General features: G+C 37.7%; 1 protein-coding gene across 2 annotated transcripts in view; it reads right to left on the bottom strand.

Annotated features, from left to right (window-relative positions):
• Positions 1–25,180, bottom strand: part of PRDM6 (PR/SET domain 6) — a 79,235-nt gene that overhangs the window by 22,460 nt on the left and 31,595 nt on the right. For both annotated transcript variants that reach the window (XM_056514663.1, XM_056514662.1), the window contains exons 4-5: positions 6,038–6,165; positions 2,349–2,473 (exon numbers count right to left, since the gene is read on the bottom strand). In XM_056514663.1, coding sequence (XP_056370638.1) covers positions 2,349–2,473; positions 6,038–6,165 — 253 coding nt within the window. The remainder of the gene's footprint in view (positions 1–2,348; positions 2,474–6,037; positions 6,166–25,180) is intronic.

Here is a 25,180-nt window from a genome sequence, read left to right as displayed (position 1 = left end):
GTTTCCCACCTACAAAACAGGCATAAAAGTGTTTTAAAGTCCCATGAAAATTGTTTCTAGCCATATGATCATCAATTAACTCTGTCTTATGAGGCACTCAGATATTTCAGCAACAAATGCAATATGCTTTTCACAAACAAGTGATTTAGTGCTGAATCTGAATGTTTTGTGATAAGAAAGGCAGGAGGTCAAGCGAGTAGGAGAAATTGAACAGCTGCCTCACACCTTGAGAACCATGAATATCATACAATGAATGAGGCAAGGTTCCTGTGGAAAAATATAGTCAGCTGACAAAATTTGCACCACAATGTGAAAATAAACATAATTTAGGCCACCTGGACCAAAAAACTTCTAATGCTTACTAATTTTGGCTCACTCAGGCTCATGAGCTAGTATTTTAATGGAAATTTTTAATTAAATATGTTATATGCATACAAGTCTGTACACATATAAGTCTATACCAATTTAGTTACCAACTGTTTATATCTACCAATAGGTACATAGCATGTATTAAACTCATTATCAGAAACTACAACTCTGTTTTGGTAAGCCATGATTATAGATTTCTAAGAGCAAATGAAAAATTGCATTTGTAAGCTGGAATCAGCCAACATTATTTAATATACAAAAAAACCCAACCAAACAAACAGACAAAAGCAAAGAAACAATAAAAAACCAAAACAATTACAAATTAATATTTGGTAATATTTTAAATCCTGCCAGTTGCTTTAGAATTATATTCTAGTATCTATGACCAATCATAACAATTCCAATATTATATTATTACAAGATATTTAATTTATGTCAGTTGAGGTCTTTCCTAATCTATTCTTTTTAGTAGTATCTGAGAACCTAGTTTCTAAGTAGAGATACATCCATGGAGCTGTCTAGCACAAGTTTCCAGATGCAGAATACATCTAAGTCTCTTCAGTACCAGGAGCAAGTTGTATACTATCATTTTGCCTTTATAGTCAGAAGAGGGAGATAACTCTTTTCCTTTCTTTACATTGTACTCATAAAAGTCCACAGAAGCAATGAGATCAGGCTACTGAAAACCTAAGGAATACAGGCAGAACTTGTGCTGCTGAAAATACCTCTCTGCAGAAGATAAGCAGAAGGTACATTCTGGGAATTTAAGTGGGGCTTAAGTCCTGTGCCATTTTGCAGCTGGCTCCATAGTCAGAGATTAATTTCATCTACTCATGTCAATATCTCTGTGGATGAAGCTCTGGTTTGTCTCACAGAAAAATAGCAAGAGACAATATTTACAGATTTTAGCCATAATGCTTTTGTTTTCAAATAAAATTTTTGTAATCCCTGAAAGAAACAAATAATATTTCTATATTCTACACTGCAGAACATACCTTTCATCAGCAAATATTTCTGCCAATAACTAAATTTCTTTTAAAATTTTCTCAAGCCCAACAGACTTGAAAACTCAAAATGGAAAGGATGTTTATTTTCAACAGTTTAATCCCTGCTATCTTACTGTTTAATTGCTGCACATTTCAGTATTGAAGTTGCTACAAGACACTAACTAGTTCCTCCTAGCAGTTCATCCTCTTTGATACCCAGTTTAAGTAATTTACAAAGTGTAGGCAGTCACAGGTTTACTTTAGACCAAAGTCAAGGAGTCCATTATTGTTTTCTTCCACTTCATAGATACATATAGTCACCAAAATGGATACGAGCTCCAACAAGTCTCACACACAGGCAGTAAAATGGAAAGATATGCCTGGATCACCCTTCTATTACAGACAAAGGTATCCAGCACTGCATTTTGCCTGTATTTTAAGTAACCATGCACACTTAGTTTTGTGAGGATCCCTAGCAAACTAGAAATAAAATGTTGAGAACAGGTAAAAGAATGGATGAAAATGGGGATGGTCAGGATAGAATAGAGATTTATTGTCGTCTCGGGGTACTTACACTCAGTTGGTATTTTTTAAAGTAGGTTTTTATGTCTAACCACAAGGATCTAACCTCTTAAATCAGCCAGCCAAAGCTTTTCTCAGCATACTCAGAGGTAATAGAAAAAGGAATCACCAACAGAGGCCCTGTGGGCTCGTAATGCATTACTTTTTTGGCAAGAGAGTGTTTTGTGATAGGTTTGGTAACAATGAGGAGAACCAAACAAACCTGTTTACAATAGATTAATTAATCACTTATGGTTCCAGCTCCCCTGCCATGGGCAGGGACACCACCAGAGCAGGTTGCTCAAGGCTTAATCCAGACTGATGTTGAAGTTCCAGGGACAGAGCACCCCATTAAAACACTCTATGAATATCTGATTAGGCATGAAAAAGGAATTATGGCTTACACAGGTAGAAATGCAAGGAAGAACTTACAATTTTCGTCTTGTGCAATGCACTGGAGAGGGATTCCAAAGAAAGATGTGTAGCTGTCATTGTACCACACTAACAGCTCAGTGCCCCTGGGGATATCTATACAAGCCCGGTAGAATATGTTTGACCTAATCAAGAAAAAAGAAAACATTGCATGATTTAGCAATAAAGCATTCTCATCTTATAGTACATGATATTACAGTAGAAGTTCATTGTTTTGGATGCATTTCTGCAGATAACTAAATGAATTATTTACTGATTGTTTTAAAACCACATCTGTGGAGAAGGACTTTGCTCCTGTAGCAAACATTATGGACAAGTTGTATCCAGCATATCTTAAAAGCAAAGGTTTTAGAAGGACTAAGATACTATAAAAATACAGGTATTTTCTTGCAGTGTCTGCTTCTGGGGTATTTTAGAGTGGCACTTTTTGCTTATACAGGGTAACCATCTGAGAGGTGTACACAGATCAACAAGTCCAGCCATTTAAACAGCTCTGTATTTGTCATCTAAGCTGAAATTAAAGTATTTTTGGGTAAACAGAGAACAGGTCTTTTACATGAGTAAGTTCATTTAACAAGATCTCTGAAGTAGTGTGAAGTGACCTTTCATGGTACTAATATACCATCAAAAGAGAGATCTTGGGTTGTTGAGAAAATCAGACTTTGACTTAGTTGATCATGCAGTGCTAAAATCTTCCCCTATACAGAACATGAGGTCAGTGCCAATGATTTAGTATGTATAAAATCAGTGTTACCATACGTGTGATATCTCATTATTCCTATGAGAGAAGACTGGGTATTTCTAGACCACTGAAGTGGGAATTGAGGGTGGGCAAAGAGAAAAATCCTAATGTCTTTAGCATAAAAACAAGAGCCTTATCCTGGTCTTGCACTGATGTAAATAGCTTCAGAGGGATACTTCTGCAGTTAAGACATTTACATGGCAGCAAAAACTGTGGAAGATTAGAATCAAGCACAAGATAAAAGACAAATGTTATCAGTTTGCAGTGGCTCTTTTCCCTTACACTTCACATAGAACAGTAAAACACACTCCTGTGAGATGGATAGAAATTCAATATATACAAGAAGAACAGTCCACTCTTGCTGAAGGATTACATACCAAAGTGATACAGTCAAAGTACCAAGAAATGACCATTTTTTATAACAGCTTATGTAAGGCAGAAAAACATCTATAGACAAAAAAAAAGAAAAGAAAAAAAAAAGAAAGAGAAGTTAGGCCTCAACCAGTTTTCTGAGTGAAGAATGGCTACAAACATTATTCTGAAGTTCAAGATAAAAGTGTTTAGGGTTGGTAAGCCTTAAATTTAGACTTTCTATAAAGAATTGGCTGTAGCAATGCAATTTGTTCCTTGTATAACACTGCAGACATAAGGAGAATCTTCTACCACATTTTTCATGGCAGTGAGATATGCACTTGTCAACATATTTTGTCACCGCAAAGTGGCTCTTGGCAACAGGATCATAAAGATCAATAAAAAAGTGCAGATTCTCAATATTTTACTAGCAGCTGCAAAAATTTCATTTATCTTGTTATTTTCCTCGCTTACTGCCACCCTGTCTCAGGAGGGCACTGCTAGCTAAGCAGAACAGTTTTCTTAGCCTTCTATGAATATCTGACAAAAACTCTCCCCTTTGTGTCTCCCCTTCGTCTTCCCTCCTCCTCCTTCTCCTCCTCTTCTTCACTCTCTCTTTCTTCCCAGAGCTTTGCATTTGTTAATTCTTTCCACCGTTACATAAAAATGAAAATCGGAGCCACGCTATAAATTACCGGCATCTCTTAACTTGAGAAAAATTGAGTCTACTTTGTACTTCACCCTTGTAACATTTCATCTCTCAGTTTGGCTTCCCTTAACATAAACACAGCAGCCCGGCAAATGAATGTGCTAAAACCAAATGACACACTTTGCCGCTGAAAGAGCAGAACTGTTTTTGAGCAATGGGTGGTCTGTGGGGCTTGGAGTAGGCAGGCAAAAAAATGTGTAAGTGTACACCGTCCCTTACAAGTGTGCAGAGCTTCCAAAACTCGCAGAAATCTCTGCATGCTGAAGTACATCAAAGGGATTTTTCCCTTTTCGGATAATATTTCCTTTGCTGACATGTATTTAGTATTGTGGTTGGATGACTCATAAAGATAGCTTCATGGCGTCCCAACGCAGTTGAAGCAGAACACATGCCAACAAACATTATTGTCAGCCTCAAAATAAAAACAAAACGTTCAGCTAAGGGTCAATCAATCAAGAGCACTTTGAAGAAAATTCCATTTAGATATTACAAATCATAACAGAATGAATTTAAACCAGCTGACTTTCTGTGAGGAGGACGTCCATGTACAATAAAAATTAGGCTGGTTTTTCAGTGTCCAACTTTTCTATTTTCTTACACTTGGATGCAGTCACTGGTGATGGATGCCAGTTTTTTAAATTGTGTTTTTGTAGTTCATTTTATAAAGATCTGAAGTAATCGAAAACAGATCAACAGAGGGAACTCTAAGTAAAAACTCCATCATGAAAGGAGAGTTGTAAAATCCACTTAATATTGACAGATGTGTAATGACTTTCTCATGTTCACTTTTCATTTAGTTTTGTCATCTAAATATATATATATATATATACATAGGCATATTTTTTCTTTTTTTATATATATATACATGCACGTACACATAGAAAAATAGTCCGCAAGATACCTACAAAAATACTCTTTCATCACAACAATCTTTATTCATCATCCAGTGTGTTTATTTAAAATCCTATGGTATTTTAGCTATAGATAGCAGATATTTAAGTATATAATAAAAGATTTGTAATGTATAAATAGGACTGTTATTTTTTTAACTGCAGCATTGTTTAGTCAACTGGCCAGAGAATAAAAAAAGTTGAAAATGCAATTGAACAATTTTACAATTGTTAAATTGGATCCCTATGGGTTAATCAAACTTTATATATTTCATTTTAGCTTGCTTTTGTATGTTTTATTTTTAATTTTAAAGATAGTTTAAATAAGTTTAAGATTTTTTTCCTAAATAAAAGAAACTGCTCTCTGAAGCAACCAGCAAAAATCGTTGCTCACTACAACTGGCAAGCCTGGGGCATTCTTTGATGTGCTTCCTACCACATTTAATAAGGCCAAGCAGTCGCTTCTGATTCTAAGGCAAAAGGTTTGTTTACAGCTGAGATCATGTATTTATGTAATGTGTTGTCTGGGTTTTCTGGATCTATTTGCCAGTACAAAGCAAAATGCATAACTTCTTTACATTTTTCTTCACATTTTGGCTTTGTCCAGCCAGCAACACGAGAGGTGCAAGCCCTCGCAATGCGGGCTGGCAGGTGCACTCAGAAAAGCACGAGATGCACACACGCCTCGTGACTGACCCTCAGGATGCCTCTGGGTGCCACTTCTCCCCCTCCCCTACCACGCTCATCAAGGGTGGAGAGCTGCTTGTGTTGGCTTGCCTCTGCTGGAGTGTTTGAAGAGGTGCAGAGAGCTCTGTGTGGCGGGGTGGCCCCACAAGTGACACTGGGCTGCCCTGGCTCCCCGGAGCGTCCCCGTGCCAGCACATCCTCCACAGCTCTGACCCTGCGTCTGCAGCCAAAGGCAGCAGTGCTCCTGATGGCTACAGGCTGCCGAAACAGTCTCATTTTGTGTCGTGGGGTGAAGCAAAGATGACTTTACCTGTACTGAACCACTGTCAGGTTCTGCTCCCCACAGTGCCTGGCGCAGCGGATGTACCTCATCCAGCTTGACTTGCTGGGCTCTCCGCCGTCGATAAAGTGCTGCAGTGTCCCATCTTGGTCGTAAATCTGGGGAGATGTCACAAGATCAGGTAGTTAGAACAAATCACCAGCAGTCATTTTCACTGCTTTGCTGGTGTCGGCTTCTCCAGGACTCTACTGCCGTGAAGTTTGTCATCTGTGCACTAATACTCTTAGAAATACACATTAACAAGCAGAGAAGTATTTTAGGGGATGCAAGTTTATCGTGTTTCTCTTATCAAGCCAATCTTTTCATATTAAAAATATTTGTGGTGTCTCAAAGATGTGACCATGTTTCCCAAAGAATATTTAACCTATTTTGACAAGCTGGCCTTAAATAATGAACTGCCAGATAAACAAGAAAATCTGGATGTAACGTGTGCAATAAAATGGCTGGAACATCTGAGCAAGGGGCAGTAGTAATCTTTAAATAAGAATCCCTTCTTTAACATCTCAGTTACAGCAAGAGCATATACTTCAGCAACCTCACATTATATGTTAGGGAGTTGTAGGATTTGTAATATCAAAACAAATGAGAGTAGAAGGAAAAATGGAGTTGGTGATGCCTTTAGGAGCTCCCTTGAGATATATAATTTTTTTGAAGTACAAAATGAGAAACCAGTCCTGAGGGAATAATTGTTTTCCTAAACATGACATCCCTGCTAAGGACATGAGAGCCAGTTATAGTGATTTTAAAAAAGACAGTGTTATGTTTCTATTCAGAATGGTGCTCTCTCTGAAGTCCACAATAGAGCTGCTCTGGAGGCTCTGAAATGAAAAGATAAATATATCATGCATACCTGCCCTCCTGACTGCTTAAGAAAATGTTATCTAGGTAGGTCTAATCCTAGTAAAAGCATGTGATCTCACAAGACTTTTACTTGTTACACAATTACTTTGGCAAACATCTCAAATGCATCTGAACAATTAGGTGCCTATCCCAAGTAAATCTCATTTTCATGCCTTTTTCCTCTCAATGAACACCATTTGCTTTAATATTTAAATATTTAAATATTTAAAATTTTTAATTTTACCCCTTTTGGAATTGTACGAGCCTAAATTGATGTCTTCTTGAAAGTATTAATTCTGCTAACTAAAGAGGAAGAACATTTATTACATTGAATTGAACATTTCTGGTATATACAGGTTAATAATCTTTAATGTCCTTTTCAATACCAAGAGAATAATCTCAGAAATTTTGTGACTACATTCAACACTTATGATTTTTTAAAAGAGGATTCAATTCACAGAAAAATATAGACAGGAATCAAAACCTAGTTTTTTCTTCCACCAAAGTAGAATCTCAAATTCAGGAGCCAGCCATGCTTTTGCTTTTGGCCAAGAGGGACTGTGAGTAATCAGGAGGAATATTTCCAATGCAAGAGCATGAGAGACACAGAAATCAAGTGTCTATGGCGATCCTTATCCTTTTTTCCTGAGTGTCTGTGACAAGGACCAGGTGGAACCTGGCCAAATACTCCTGTGCTGGATAAGCAAGATGCTACCCCAACATGCACTGAGTGGAATAAAGTCACAGAAATCAGGAGTCCTCAGAAATAAACAAATATTCGAATCCCAGGGATCAAGTTTATTATTTATAAATGGTAACATGCTGATTATCAGCAAGGACCTATTCTTATGCAAATATCTTAATGTATGTTGAATATATGAGCAAAATATGTTAAACTATAAAAATCTGTGTAGAAATCAGAAAAGTTCTACAGAACATTAGCCTGTAAAAAGGAAGAGAAGGAAAAATTAATGACCAACAGTACTTGGCTGAAACCATTTTGGCAATATCTATGCAAACATTCTCAGCAGCATTTATTATATCCATTTACATGCTGCTTATTCACATAACAATACATGACTTAACATGAGGCAAAAACAATTCCCATAAATAAAGAGCTCATATCTTCCTAATTCCCAGATGATATGAAACAGGAAAGACAAAGAGGTCTGCCATAATCAGTAGTGACACCCAGATCTTGGCACACAGGGCCCTACCCAGAATTTTATGTAAATAGACAGTCATTAACTGATACAAAAAATAAAAATCTGTCATGACAACGTAGGACTGGACCTTTCCTGGGCCTTGGTCTGGAATTGGAAGGACTGTGCTGTAAGACTAAGAGTTTTCAAACGCTTTATTCTCGCAAGCACGATGCATCAAGTGACACTGTGCTCCCCTTTCCTAGGAGGGCATTACTGGCATTGCTGCAAAGTCATAATCTATCCAACAGTATTCTTAGCCTTGTTCTTACAGGACTGTAAATCCATCTGTAAGGAAGCAGAGGCCCTAGGCTAAGAAGCTAAATAACAATACTGTGTTGAATCTATTTGTCAAATTGCATAATACAGGTTAAAATCCAGGAAAAAAAACCCAAGGCTCAGACATGGTTATTATTTTTCATGTCACCATCATACAGGACTTCTTATTCATTTTACAGTTATATAAATCAGGAAACCAGTGAAGATATAACTGCCTGAGGAAATCCTCACAAAGCAGCAAACCATAACCTGCCATAACAGAGAAAAAGCAGACCTGTAGCACAAGCTGTGAACACAGCACTCCAGTAAATTATGGATATATATATATTTATTCACATCTCTATTACACATGCATATATCCTCAAACAGTATCTATTACAGAAAATTCTTCAGAAAACTGTGATAAACTAATGTTACTGGAAGGCTTTCACTACCTCACTTGATCAATACATCTATCTACACTGGCATAATTTTTAACACATTGCAATAGCCTCATGGCAAAACAGAATACCATTTCTCCAAGCCCCTTCAGACTCTGCATTTATTTTTTCTGTATCTCACGTCAGTCACTGATCTAAGTGGTGGAAACACAACCAGTTATTTCATTTTTCTACTTTGATTGCATTTGGAAGTGTTACCTACTGGATCTTGATAACTGTTTGCTTTACTGAGTTTTAAGGGTTTGCTTTTTCTTGTGTTTTTTTTTTGTTTGTTTTGTACTGGAATTAACCAGATTTGTGGAAGAAACTGGAATGATAAAAGAGGTCTGCACTCACCTCATTTGGCATGCATTATAGTCCCCCTTAGTGGTTACCTTATAGTAATTAACTTCTTAATAGGTTCTTGACTGTTTACAGATATTTTACTGGTATGTTGCTAATCAAGAGGCTCAGAATGTGATATGTACTTCTCCTCTATGGATTTCATCCTTTGATTGCAGAATAAAACAGAAACTGCTTCATTTTCCAAGAAAGTCCAAAGCATAGTCATCAGAATACAAGTCTTCTCTTTTTGGTATTTTCTATTCCCTTCCTTGCAAGCACCGCTTTATTAAATAATCGAGACATAAATAGAGGTCAGATTCCTCTTCTAATGGCATGCAAACATACATTAAATATGAAGGACTGATGTTTCACTTGATGGATTGGTTGAGGATAATTATTTGAAGGACTTAGATACTGTTACTTTAATGACAATGATAAGAGTAACGCACAACGGCAATAATAAAATAACTTCTAAAGCACACTGCTTCTCATATAAGTGATGCTCTAAAATCTCTCAACAGCCATAACTAACATAAATAACAGAAGCAATATAAACATGCACCATCTAAGATTTAAGCAGCGTTAAAAGACAAGGTAGAGAGCTAAAGAGACTTCTGAAAACCTTTGATTAGTTCAGCACTGATGTAGTCATTATTGCTCACTTGGATCAATGGGGCAAATTCATTCCAATGCTAAAAACAGTTCCTCCAGTTTCTGGTATAGATGCCACAAAATTTTAGATTAAAGAAGTTCAAATATAATAGCACAGCTGCAGAGAAAGCCAAGTTATGAAGCAATTAAAAACAATTTCACAATTTGCATTTCACCAATGCAAGACCAAATTTTTTGTTCATGTTCTTTCCTCCCTATCTGTTTACTTCTCTTTTTCTCTTTCCATGGTGTGCTAAAGGATTTTGTCTTTAGAAATTCTTCCTGCGTTTTATTTTTACATTTAGTCAGATCAGAAAGGTATTAGCAGATAATGATTTGGCTGCTCATTTTCATTTCAGGCAGTCAGGGAATAGAGTGATCCTGGAAACATAATTTTTCATTGCATGTACATTTATAAAGTAAAAGTAGCTATTAGAATATTTGTTTTATGTTTCAAGACATCAAAAGAGATGTAAAAAGAACACCACAAAATATACAATAATTAATCCTTACCATTATAGAGACTCTTGCATTTTGCTGTTCACTGCTACTCTTATTAGTATCACATGCACAAAATAACAGAATTTTCCAGTCACTTACTATGAGCCTTCTCCTCTCTAAAGAGGTTTTACTCTTAGCTTCAATGGGAAGGTAGCAAAGAGGTACCTAAAACTACTGGCAATGCAGTGAAAAAGCTGTAACCAGGCGTGTTAGGTGGGGTAGCATCCATACAAGTTATATTGTTCCTCTATCACTGTACGAACCCGCAAGCCACAGTTTCGCTGCAGGTTTCTTCTTTGCTAACTTGGACATCAGAACTCAGTAAGCTCTACATTAGCCAAATCTCACTATTGTGAGACCCTACTTTTGATGTAAAAACACTACAACATCTTCTGAAGGCGTCTATTCTAAACAGAAATTTAAAACTATGCCAAAAAGGGTTATAAACCTGGCTATTAAGCTGACAGTCTGTAAAAGATGTGCAATCATAGAATCATAGAATTGTTTAGGTTGCAAAAGACTTTTAAATCGTTGAATCCAACCCTTAACCCAGCATTGCCAAGCAGGGTTGAAGTCCCTAAATGAATTCCCTAAATGCCACATCTACACTTCTTTTGAATACCTTGAGGGATGGTGTCTCAACCACTTCCCTGAACAGCCTGTTCCAGGGCTTGACAACCCTCTTGGTGAAGAACATTTCCCTAATATCCAAGCTAAACCTCCCTTGCACAGTTTGAGGCTGTTTATTCTTTTTCTGTTGCTTGTTACTTGGGAGAAGACACCACCTTGCACACTCCTAGAACTTCCTTTCAGGCAGCTGTACAAAGCAATAAGGCTCCCCCAATCCTCTTTTTCTCCAGACTAAACAGCCCCAGCTCCCTCAGCTGTTCCTCATGGGGCTTGTGCTCCAGACCCTTCCCCTGCCCCACTGCCCTTCTCTGTGTGCTGCAGAACCCCAATTTGCTTTTGGTAGTGAGGGGCCAATAGCTGAACACAGGACTTGTGTGCCCTCACCAGTGCCAAGCAAAGGGTATGGTCACTGCCCTGGTCCTGCTGGCCACACTATTGTGGACACAGGCCAGGATGCCCCTGGCCTTCTTGGCCGCCTGGGCACAGCTGGCTCATGTTCAGCTGCTGTCAACCAGCATCCCCAGGTCCTTTCCCACCAAGACATCTTTCCAGCCCCTCTGCCCCCATCATCCCACACCATCATAGGGCTGTTGTGACTGAAGTGCAGGCCCTGGAACTTGCCCTTGTTTGACCTCATAGACTTGGCCTCACCCTGTCAATCCAGCCTGCCCAGATCCCTCTGTAGAGCCTATCCACCCTCCAGCAGATCAACACTGCTATGTAAATTAGTGTCACCTGCAAAGTGACAAAGGATGCACTTGATCCTCACATCCAGATCACAGATAAAGATATTGAAAAGGGATGTTCCCAACACTGAGCCCTGGGAAACAGCACTTGTGACTGGCCACAAAATGGATTTAGCACTACTCATGTCTATTCTCTGGTCAGGTCCAGCTTCACTTTTTTACTTGAAGAGTACAAGCCATTAGCATCCAGTTTTTCTAGCAGAATTCTGTGGAAAATGGTGTCAAAGGCTTCACTGGTAGACAATATCCACAGCCTTTCCCTCATCCATGAAGTATGTCACACTTTCACAGAAGACCAGGTTGGTCAGGCAGGACCTGCCTTTCATTAACCCATGCTGGCTGTGCCCAATCCTGGTTGTCTGCATGATGGCATTTAAGATTATTTGCTCCATGCCCTCCCCTGGCACCAAGACCACTTACAGGCCTGTTGTTGCCTGCATCCTTCTTCCTGCCTCTCTTGTAGCTGGGCTTTACATCTGCTGACCTCTGGGTCAACTGGGACCTCCCTGATGAGCCATGGCCACTTATAAATGACTGAAAATAGCTTAGTGAGCTCCTCCCTCAGCTCCTCAAGACTTGTGTCAATCCCATCTGACCCCAGAGACTTACGTATGTCCAAATGGAGTAGCAGGTCTTTCTCTTGATTACAGAGAGAATGTAATCAGCTTCATTCTGCTTCCCACATCTGCCTTACAGCTCAGAGGACTGGTTATTCAGAGAAGAACTGTTCCTACTATCAAAGACTGGGGCAAAAAGACGTTAAGCTCCTCAGTCTTTTCCTCCTCTCTTGTCATTGTTTCCTCACATATCCACCAAAAGGATTCTACTTGGCCCTCCTTAAGTTGCTACACAATTTATAGAAACCTTTTTTATTTTCTTTTACAGCAGAAAAATTCTACTTGGGCTTTGACTCTTCTAGTTTTCTCCCAGCATAACCTCATGACATCCTTGTAGTACTCTGGAGTTGCCTGCCCCTTTCTTTTAAAGGTCACAAACTCTCTTTTTTTTCCCCAGCTTCCAGTCAATTTTCTCTGTTTGACCAGGCTAATCTTCTTCCTCACCTATTCATCTTTTGGCATATGTGGGCAGCCAGCTCCTGTTCCTTTCAAATTCCCTTCCTGAGGCACATCCAGTGCTCCTGGACTCCTTGCCATTCAAGGCTGCCTCCCAAGGCACTCTGTCAGCCAGTCCCCTAAACAGGTCAAAGTCAGCCCTCTGGAAGTCCAAGACAGCAGTGCTGCTGATCCTCCTCCTTACATCTCTGAGATGAAAACTCTACCATTTTGTGATCTTTGCTCATGACAGCCTCTGACCACCACATAACCCACAAGTCCTGCTCTGTTCACAAACAACAGGTCCAAAATTACACATTCCATAGCTGACTTCCTTACCATCTGTCTCAGAAAGTTATCTTCCCCACACATCCACAATCATCCTGGATTTTCTTCCCCTCTGCAGCATCCCATTTCCAGCAAACTTGGCTAAACTGAAGTCTCCCATGGGAACAAGGAATGACAACCATGAGACTTCTCCCAGCTCCTTACAGCATATTTCACCTGCCTCTTCATCTTGGCTGGATGGTTTAAAACAGACTTCCAGGAAAACAGAATATCTGCTATATTGGCCTTCCTCTTTGTTCCTGAGACTCAGATAACTGAACAGTAAAATTCAGTGATTTGGTTTGCCTAAGGCAGTAATTGTTAAGCAAAATGCCAATGGACTCTGGAGTTTATTATGATATGTATACAATATTTATTTGTTAGAGCTTCTAATAATGTCAAACTGAAAGCAAACTGCATTGTGTGCATGACTTGATAACTCACTCATTTAGGTTGGATTTTGTGTAGTGTACTGGTGCCTGGCTGGCTTTGAAATCAGCACTCTGCCAAAAAACCTCATTATCCAGAAAGCTGGAAATCTTCAGAAGATGTATGAACCAAAAGACAGAGGACTACTAACAGAATTTGCTGAAAATATTGTATTTAAGGAGCATAGTTTAGCCTGAAAATGAAAATACAGCTGGGCTCATATTGATAGAACTAGTGTTCAAAGAATGAATGCTTTTCAATTTTGATTGCCTTAGTATTTGGAGGTGGGCATCTGCTTTAGGACAGGAGAGCCCTTTTAAATATGTGTACTCTCCTTGTTACACACTGAATGAGAAGGGTGAATAGAAACTAACATGCATGTAACCATCACTTCTTTCTCATTTCTTTCATTAACTTGATGACCAAGTAAGGGTATGCAGCAAACTTTCTAAGAACTCTTTAGTCTCACTGTATAAAAGAAAAATGAATCAAAATAGAACTCAGAAACAAACTAAAATGCATGGAAAAGTCTCCAAATACAGTTTAACTAAAAAGAAAAACTATGTTTGTTTATGACAATAATAATATTATATAATCACATATTTTGCAAAGACCACATCTTAAACATTGAAGTATTTTGTAAATTACATGCTATGTTCTAGGTTACCTATACAGTGAACAGGCTGAACAGCCAGAATAAAGAAAAGACTATTCATCACATTCTGATAAAACCACTTTTGGTGCCTAATAAATATTATTGAATCTGTAATAATCAACCACACACGTAAAACTAGTATACAACAATAGTAGTATACATGTCATCTACCTCATTCTGCTATAAGTGGAAATGCTTGGACAGGTTCCCTGTTCAATTGCACAGCCATTATTTCAGAAAGACATTAGTTATAAATACTGCTCATAAGTTCTACTATTTCTTGATAAGACTAATTGATTTGCTTTACAGTTAAAGTATGCTTTCAGACTATTTATGGACAGACAGTAGAATCAAAAATATAAATATGTTTCAGATAACATTCATGCTTGTTGTCCTAGGAGGAGATAAGGATGCTTTGGTTTACGTAGAAAATGAAAACCAGTTACTATGGTCTTTATATCTATATGAAATAAATCCATGTCAATAACTAGTTACATGCTTTGAAGTGCTTCTGTTTTTATAATAATAATGATGGTATCTCCTTGCCATGTAGAAAATGCAAAAGTCCATTCAAAGAATGATTTTTCTTTGTTGTGATATTTGCTTATATTTAGAATTATCATCAAGCTTTCCAAAGCAATTAACAGAATAGAAATCTGAAATAAATGAGCAAGGAGGAAATATCAGGAGACCTCACTGGTTAAAGTAAAAGCAAAATTTTTGTCCAACTGGATGCAACCTCTGTGAAAATGCACAGAAGTACATCCTGACAGCCAATGGTCTTCTTTGACTGCTCACACAAATCAAAGCAATTTTCTAAAATTAGCCATATCTGATATGGAGCATACATCTTGCAATATCTACTTAATGTTTTTCTCTTTAATCTAGCAAGCATCATCTAGCAAATTTTATAAAAGAGAATACTTGCCAAATAATATTAAAAGCTATTTAGTTTTAATGTTTCTCAAAGGATTATGGCAAATGAAACTATAAACATTGGTTTGAACTGTCTGTGCTAGGTGAAAGGCTTCATCTCTCACTTAGACCTCAGTCCAGCAAACACTTCTGCACATGTTGTAGTCCCATTGATCTCAATGGGACTACTCGTGTGTGAAATCAAGCATCTGTGTAAGCAGTTGGAGGACTGCGGCCTTATTCCAGAAAGTGTCATGAAAGCAATGCCCTGCTGATTATGTGGACTTCATAAAATTACTTTTTTTTAAGTCAAGTCTCAGTGGTTTGTTTTGACATTAGCCCGTGGAGGTCCTGGAATAGGAAAGAATTTCATGCAACACCACAGTGTTACTCAACACCAGGGCAATGAGAGGAAGACACAGAGCAGAAGAACACCCCACGCATGAAGCTGGGATCTTACACACATGTAAACAGATCTGTAGATGCTCCTGCAACATCCACTGACATCACAGGGCCTTCCCTGTGTTCTGCACTCTCCTGACAGGTCCAGTGATAGGACAAAAAAACCTGTGGTGCTCCAGCCATCAGTCATTCCACAATGGAGGCTTTTTTGTTTAACACTGTTATTTCCACCACAGTGTATTTCACTACACTGTGTTCCTGTGCAGCCCTGGTAGCAGAAGACCATGTGGAGGCAACAGGCTGAAGTGGTTTTCTCCAGTCTTTTCTATGTGGGACAAAAGAAAGTGTTACCAGTCGAAGCTCACTATTCAGAGAGACCATGAAAGAAACCAGACTAAAAAGGAAAAGATTATTTAAAAACAGGGAGGCAAATTATCAAAGCTGAAATAATCCAAAAGGAAGACTCTCACACCCATTGACTGGTAAATGCACATTGTAGTAAATATGACGAGGAAGGACTTACAAGTAAGGGCTCAATACTGAAAATCCTCATTCAAGGAAAGAATCTATGAACTTACTCAGTAATAAAGCTCCTAAAATTATACTTAGAGCCAGAGAATCAAGACAGTTACAGTGATTCCTTCTGGCTCCCACAGCCTCTGAAAACAGAGCACTATTTCCTTTGCAAGGTAATGACAGAGCTTTGGCCATTTTCTTGGAGGTTCTCAAAACCATTAGACATTGAAAAGTGAAATTTAGAAGTGTTTTTTTCATAATTTTTCATTCCTTTACACAACAAATATTCCAGAAGGATTTTGGCAGATTTAATCACTCAGCATCAAGCTAGACAACACAGCTGTAACAAGTGAGCAGGTACACACTCCTGGGGTGACTTACTGATGACTCTATGACCTCAGAGAAATCACTCAGGACCAAAAGAAACTCATAAATGAAAATCATTCTAATTTGCCCTGATTTTTAAACATAAGACAGAACAAAATTATGGAGGGTCTGTTCTTCAAACTCAAGGTTTATCTTGCCTGTAAGAGGAAGCTGGTGGCTCAAGAGGAGCACAGCTTTTCATCCCTCATTCCTATAATTTCTGTTGAGTGTTTTCTCAAAACAAAGTTCCAAATTGTGTTTTCATAGTTTTGTGTATGAATACTTCTAGAGAGGTAGCAGATCTTAGACACATAAATCCTAAACTTAGTTCTTAGAGATATTTTCAGACATACTGAAATATGGTGCATAGAACATATGGTACAATTATCATTCCATAATTGATTTTAGTGTGGTTTCAATTTGCAGCATTGGGGCTCCTCATTATTTTCTTTACCTTTAGGATTTTTAAAAGCTCCAATGCCATGTTCCTTTAAGCATTTTAAGAACTAGATTATAAAGGTACTTCTCAAGAACAAAGCTGCTAGAGATTCTAAGTGATCTGAAGGGAGGGTGTGAAGAGGATGGACTCACTTCTTGGTGCCAAGCAAAAAGACAAGAGGCAATGGTCAGAAACTGATGTACAGGGAGTTCTACATTAATATGAAGAAAAACTTTATCACGAGGATGACTGACCATTACAGCAGGCTGCCCAAGAGGTTGCAGTCTCCTTCTAAGGAGATATTCAAAAGCTGTCTGCACACAATCCTGAGTAGCATGCTCTTGGAAACCCTCCTTGAACAGGGAGGTTGGACATGTGGCTCAAATGGTCCATCCAACCTTACATAAAAAAATCCCAGCCCTAATGCAGAAATGCACTACATGTGAAAATATTCCCTGAAAAGAAAGCCTGTCCACAAGTAGCCTCCCCTAGTAATGTCAAGGACATTACTTTGTTCTAAAACAAGTAATGCTGCCTAATGTTATGCCTGTGATCCACTGATACTGGTTTGTTCTTGGACTAGGGCAATTGTAGTTATATTCAGGTGTGTAAACTTAACTTGCCACTAGTGATTCTGGTGGGTTCAAGTATTCCACTAAAGCTCCATGACTGCTCCAGATGACAAGCAGTTATCCTTAAGTTCTGAGCATTACTTGTCAGTCCTGTCTGTATGTCTTAGATACTTTCCAGGATTAAAAATGCCACTAAACACCTCCATTCAGACACTTGAAATGCTCTGCAGATGCCTGGGTTTAGCTCCAGCCCTGAAAACAGTTTGTCACATGGCTTACAGCAAGTACTTAAAGGCTTGATCCTGTGGCTGTAGAAAACAGGGATTTTGATAACATTTTTGTGCACCATTTGCTTATCTTCACTCTGAGTTTGTAAGTAAATATGGATAGGGACTGTGTTTACAGTGTATGTGTAGAACATCTATCACTGCAGAACACCCATTTACTACTACAATACAGACTCCACAGATAATTCTTTCAATCCTTTTTTAAACTTCTCATTAAGGCTTACCATAAATGAGGAATTTCAGTAAAAATTACATACCTTGAAAAATATAGTTAATTCCTTTGTGAGTTTTAAATAATGAGGCACAGTGATATTTTTAGTTTGGAATATTTTGGAATGTCTGGAATGTCAAGTTCCCCAGATGATGATTAAAAGGTCAAGTAATAAAGTATATGATAAACTGTGCCTAAGATTCCTCATAAAACAAATGAGTAATGGCTGTACAAACTGTGTTGCCATGTTTTCATATCAAAAAATTCCTGGAGTCTATTATTCCTTCGAATTCATTAAATTACAGGATTGTCAGAAAAACAGCACAGGAATGGCTAGTTTGCAGCTTCATTGGGGCTGAAGTCAGGCTCAGGAAGGGAATGAAAGGAGGGCAGTAAGGAACAGTGCTGATGCTGCCAGGGGACGTCGTGGTGGAGAATGTGAAAAGGGATTTTTTTCTCTCCCAAGTGCAGGTCTGGTGTTGGTAAGTATCATGCTAAGTTTCCTTAGAAGTGTGTTTGTTTCTGTGAGGATTATAACATTAGATTAGAACATTGCTTGAGACGCAATCACAGGAGCCCTCCAGAGCTGTCAAGCATTTGGCATATCTCACTTATCTCTAAGGGTGGCAGGGGCCATCAATACAAAGTGGACCATCAATCAATATGGGGTCTTCTTCAGACATTGCCTGTCAGCTGATCAGAGGGAGGCTTTAGGGAATCAGCTTTCCATTATCAGGATTTGGTCTGTGATCAGAACAAGCCACTAAACCTTTTACTTTTCACTTGGCAAAAACATACACACTGGAAAAAAGTCCTGACAGTTCATTCATTTTGCTCCATCACTGGAGCCAGATGATGTTTGACTGGGGAGACCCACCCTCTTTGATGTTGTACTCTTTTGAGAGTGCCCTGCTGTGAAGAAAATTTTCTCCTTCCAAATTAAAGAGAAATATTTCTGTGTCCAGCTGTTAAATGTGACGTTTGCCATTTTTCAGTGCACTGGCTTTGTGCCATCTCACAGGCTGTGTTTCAAGCCTATCTTTTTCCTTTCCCCTTCTCAGCAGCAATATCCACAATGTGTTAGTGTCTCCAACTTCTACATACATCAATACCAAAAGGGAAAATACAAGTAATACTGCATTTCTCTGAACTGCAGCAGCAATATTTACATGTCTCCTCTGATTTTTTTAATTAGAGCCAGCGATCCTTCATGCAATGAAGGATAAAACCCTTAAATATGATCTATGAAAAGCCGACCTCAGTTTCATTTTGATTGCAGTAGGCAAACCACGCCGAGCAAAGCCTTAGTAGAAAACATTTACTGGTTAAATGAGTGTGGATATTACTAAAACTTGTTTCATGTCCACATCAAAAAAATGGCACCCATTCAGCAGCCCTAGCTCTGTTTAAATTTAGACAAACTTCTCATGAAATCTTGAATAAATATTTAGGTTTATGTAATCAAGAAAATCTGTATCTTCTCATATTTATTAAGTGTAATTTTTAGAGTCACAAAACCCACTGTCACAAACTGTGTATACAGTAAATAAAGGGTGAACTCATCATTAGGACAGTTTGCCTATCCATTGAGGTGGATGAAATGTAACAGGTTCCAAGTATTCTTTAGCTCAAGCTGCCCATAATCCTTTTCATTTCCATATTTGCTGATACAGAAAAGAATCAATGTCTGATGGATTTTGGCAAAGTCATTATTACAAACCTGTGTTCTGTAATTAATCTCAGACTATGACTAGCAAATCTGAATAACTGCTCATGTACTCATCACATCTTCATGCTGTGAAAATTAAAACCTGACTGAGAGCCTCAAAGGATGAGAATGAAAACACTTAATTTGGAAAATTACATGAATGGTAACGAAAACAAAGCACTTCCCCTTTAGGTATCCACTTTGTAGATCCATGCCAAGAAAGAGTATTTTCAGATAGATCTGATCTAGAAATAAGCAGTAAAGATGCTCTTAATTCTGAACTACAATGGACTCCTGGACACAGTTTTTGAAGTTTTAGAATGGTGCAGGTTTACAAATAAATATAAATTAGCCTCTCTCCAAAAGGCTATCAGAGAGCCAAGCTGCATTCTGCAGGACTTCAGGCAGCTCTCAAAAGCTACCTGGTATCTCACAAAGGCAGTTCTGGGACAGCAGATGTCCAAGCAGCACAGAGACACTGGCTGTAACACTGCTGGCAATTGTACAGCAGGCATGCTTACTTGTTCCTGGAATGAATCAATCACTGCCACTCCTAAAACTGCAAGCAGCACATATATACTCTACAAATGGTACATTTGGAGCTCTACATTATGCTGGTTCCATGACTCTGGTTCCAAAGAAGTGACCTTGTTATACAAATATAATTTATACTGCTATGATCCTTCTCTATCCTTATTTCTAAAATGATTAAGAAATAATTTTCTTAATGATAATTCTAACTTTCTCTTATTCAGGTAGATAATGTTATCAAAAATTTTCTTTACTTGCCTCTAGTTCTTCCATCAGCCACTGTTTCACCATGTTCCTTTTTTCTGTCCCTCAACCAGAAAAACACCCAAGAATACCTCATTAGAGAGAAAATGAAAGACTGATTCCAAAGATTTGTGTTGGACTCTTTCACTATTGCTTTCTGTATTACTCTCTTTCATCTTTGAAAGTATATACCTTACCCTTATCCTTCCTGCTTTTCTCAACTCTCCTCTCTGTGCCAAGACAATTTTCTGTAAAAGGGAAACTTTTGTCCAAAACAGGTATGAGTGAAAATGTATAGGTGGCTTACATGGCCAACACAGATGAAGCAGGACTATTTCAGAAATAGTTGAGTAGTTTGAGTAGCAAATCTGCTGGCCTTAAATGACCACTTTTTTACAAAGAAACTCAAGGCAGATGAAATTATTTCAAACCAATAGAACCAGTGATTATAATCCATCTTGAATATTTTAGCAGCAAAATTATTTATACAAGGTAAGTTTTATTTTTCCTCAAGACTAGATTTAAAAAAAAATTAAAATTAACCAACTGTTTTGATGATTTTCCCACACCCCCAAAATTTAATTTAATTTAACAAAGGGGAATATTATTTTACCAAGACTGCCTGTAAAATTATTTTGCTGTATCTGTTCAAAGCCTCACAATGTCGCAAAGCAATAGCAATAACAAAATATTTTGGAGCAAGGGTTTTTTTGTTTTGTTTTTTAATTTTGATTATTTTAAGATTTTATAAACCAAAATATAAAGTTTCAAGATGTTATAAACCAAAATATAAAATATTATAAGCTTACTGTGCCCTAAAAATAAAAGGAATTTTGAATGGAGATATATATTTTCTGTTTAGAAAATTTAAGAACTTCATATTTAGATAATTTTGAACTATTTTTCCCTATTCATGTTTTATTCATGAGAAATTTCCATGAAATTGACATTTTTTGTGCAAAAAGTTTTTTTTTTTTCTGAGCATTCACTTGGAGACAAAAAATTGTTTCCTTGGGAAATTCCAACAATTTGTAACCAGCTATCTGTTGCACTCCAGTTAAAGACACACATAAAAACAGTCATGGCACATAAGAGCTTGCAATCTGAAAGATACAGATAAGGCTAAATGAATTGAGAGACCCAGAAAATGTGATGAAAGTGTAAGCTTTCTCCACTCCTTTCCTGTATCTTTCTCCATCATGCACCATCACAAATTTTCTCTGCTTAAATATAAAAAGAATAACAGGGAGTACGACTTCACACTTTTCCTGAGTTAAGCAGGAGTTGCCATGCTTCCCCTCTGCCAGACAGAAAAGCTTTGGTTTCCCAGTGGGTACGGATCTCTAGCAGCTCCCTCCTATTCCTGGGGAAAACAAACCCTGGATGTATCTGCAGGCAGGTTAAAATCTGAGCCCTTTCTTGGCCAGCTGGCTTCCCCTGGCTGTGTACAGGCAATCCAAGCCAGATGTGTGTTACTCCAGGCATTTGGGGACAGAGGGAAGACATGCTAAAGAAAGGGCAGGGAAACTACACAGTGTAGAAAACAGATATTTTTTCAAGGAGTTCCTCAAGAACCCCTTGCTGATACTAAGCAAATGAGTCCTTGTTCAGCTTCTTTTTAATGCCTCAGAGACTGTATACTTACTGTATGTGGTTGACTCTCCTAACTGGTTTGACCACTATATTTGTAAGATGAGAGAATATTAAAAATAACTGTGAGCCAATTCTTAGCAATACCCTCAGACTAACTGTTTCAAAGAATTTGATGAAGCTGTAATAAAAATCAATTTATCCACAGAAAGAAGCACTTCTTGTTCTCAAATGACAGATTTACGATTTCACGCAAGCGTGAATATCCTAGAGCCCACCCTTTTTAATAAGGAGCCTTTTAAAAGACATAAAATATTTGTCCTAATGAAGTAATAGTTTCCTAAGGTTTTGCTTCTTTTCTGTACTGCCTACAGTTTTATGTCTTTGTTGAAATGTGTCACTTCTTAAATTATGATGTTTTCCTAAGTCTACTATATTCTTTTTCTAACCCACACTAAGAAAGCACAATTGTCAGACATTATGTTTTGAGGGCGAACTGACCTCCAACATATTGTGGATAACGTAAATTTAATATTTTATAGTTATTCTGAAAACATTCCTAAACTCAAAATCCTTGGTTGCTTAGTATTTTTAACTCGCTCCACCTAACAACAGTAAACTAAAGAGGCCAATCAATGTTTTCTGCAGAAAATCAAAGTAAAAGGTGAGAGGCAAAGATGAAAAAGTACTTTAACTTTTAGGGAGTCACTGGTATTACAGAGTCACTGCCAACTTTAGATAAGACACTGTGCTGAGACAGCCTAAAGAGCTGCTGCAATCCCAGGACTGTCATCTGTTCAAATTTGTCTAAAAATTCTCCAAGAAACTGGGAGTATAGGATGAGTGAGACAGGAGAGGTTAATGCACTGTGATTCTAGCCTCTGCTGGCTCATTCTGTCAAGAAAAACTGAGGTTCTTCCAACAGAATATGAGTATGTCACTGTGGTAGATTTTGCTTCTTTTTCTCAAACACTTTTCATTCTCCAGTAGAGAGCAGAGAAGGATCTGAGTTACTCCAGGCTTCAAAGGAAAGACATTTATTTTGTCCAGATAAGTAAATTGTCTAGTAATCCCATGTGGCATCTGGATAGGAAATATATTATACTTACTAGAAAATTGAGCAAATCCTTGGAATCAAGGATGAATAAACAAACTGACTGAGAGGAAAAGACACTTACCAGAGTCTTAATAATGAGATACATTCAGGAGCATTCCATACTTTAAAGGGTAGTTTTGCAGTGACTAATGAAGCCTGGTTTTAGTATGAATGCATATTTTTTGTCCCCAAAACATTCACTGCTGTAACAACCTCTACTTTGACACTGATTCCAGTGTATGACACTGATATGTAAATACTTTTCAGTTATTATGCACTTAGCACTGCTGCTATCACTGGAAGTTCAGCATGCAGAGAATCAAAATGAACAGCGCAGTCTGTCACTGTGAGTGAAGGAGGAATGGGGCTCTGGGGCACTGGGCTTGCAATGTGTAAGCAGAGAGAGCTCTAGGGGTGACTAAAATTGCTCCCCAAAACACCCAGTAGCTTTTGCTCGACAGTGAGACATAGATTGGGTCACTGAGCTTTGCTGAGCCCCAAAGGGCTTTTATCTTTTCCTTGAAACCATCCCAAAAGCATGTAACTTCTAGATGTCACTTTGTGTAATGTGAAGTAGCAAGAATGTGAAATCTGGAACCATGCAGGGCAGAAAAGTCCTGGTTGAACAGTTTGCACATGCTCAACAAACCTCATGTGTTCTACCAATTGCACAGGCAATAGGTGCAGATTGCAGCGATTGTTTTCCCAAATCTCTGGGAATTTGAGATGCCACATATTTGGAAATGTACAGTTGCCATGACAATACCAAATAGAGTGTGCCCTGTATGCTTTCCATATTTACTTCACTATATATACAGGATATCCTGTATTATACACGCTGTCTGGCAGTTCTAGAAGACAAAAACTACATTTCCTTTTTTCTTCTTTTTTTTTTTTCCCTACTTTTTCCATATTTCAGGAGCTTTACCTTCTCATCTATGACATCAAAATCAGTGAAAATGCAGGAGCAATTACTCTGTTCCTATGAATATAGTTCTGACTGTTAATTAAATCCATTCTGAACTTTACAGGTAAATCATTAGCCATAACACAGTTCATATAGATATAGATATAGATATAGATATAGATATAGATATAGATATAGATATAGATATAGATATAGATATAGATATAGATGATATAGATACTTTCCATAACCATTAAATTTAAATGTCATGTTTTGTGACATCTCAATACAAAATGTGTTTTACCTAAAAATGTTCAAAAACAACAGTAACCAAAACAAACTCTCAGATTCTAATAGTTTTTAACACTGTAAATATGACCTGAATCAGACCCAAAATTGTACTACTATGAGCAGCTCTGAACACAAAATTGCATGGAAGTTCTACAAACAGTGTCAAAAGGCATAACACTCCACAATGCAGAGCATGTGTATTTCAGTTTTTTAATTACAGTGTAAATCCTCTAAAAGTCAGTGCAATAATAACCAACAGAAGCAGATAGCTAGCAAAAATTTAAATTATAGTGGTGATGGAAGAAAAAGAGCAGGAAGACTTACCACACTTATAACAAATGATTGAAGCACTTTTCACCTATAATATTACAAAGATATGTATTGCAATTCCAAATTTACACCTGATGTAAACCATACCATTAACTTTGCAACTCTGCTTAAACAGTCTGTCAACTTTAATGTTACATCTACATATACTGTTCACATAAATGAGAAAAAAACCCAAATCTCATCACATATGTCATTCACATGGTGAATACAGTCAGTTCTGCGATTTGTATTGATTTAATATCCTTGAGAGTAAAATAAACAGGACTCAAAAGATCCATCATGATGCAATTATCCAAAGTTTTCCTTTCGAAATGCATCTCTGCTTCATTCCTGACAAAATAATTTTAACTGTAAATTTGCAAATGTCTCAGTTATAAAACTGCACAGACCTGAACTATAATAGCCAAAGCTCAAATGTTTTATAAATACATTTTAAATATGGCATTAATATAAAAATCCCATATCATACAACCAAAACAATTTAATATAACTTGCTATGGCAATAACCAGGGCATTTTAAAAAAAAATAGATAAACTCCTTTATGTAATTTTGAACTTCTTCTGACCTTCTCATGGCTCTGATTGAGAACAAATGTTACCCAATAAATACATTGGCAGCCTTTTATTTGCAAA

This window comes from Oenanthe melanoleuca, chromosome Z (assembly GCF_029582105.1).
Source record: "Oenanthe melanoleuca isolate GR-GAL-2019-014 chromosome Z, OMel1.0, whole genome shotgun sequence".
NCBI classification, from domain to species: domain Eukaryota; kingdom Metazoa; phylum Chordata; class Aves; order Passeriformes; family Muscicapidae; genus Oenanthe; species Oenanthe melanoleuca.
This window is presented reverse-complemented; position numbering and strand designations above follow the sequence as displayed.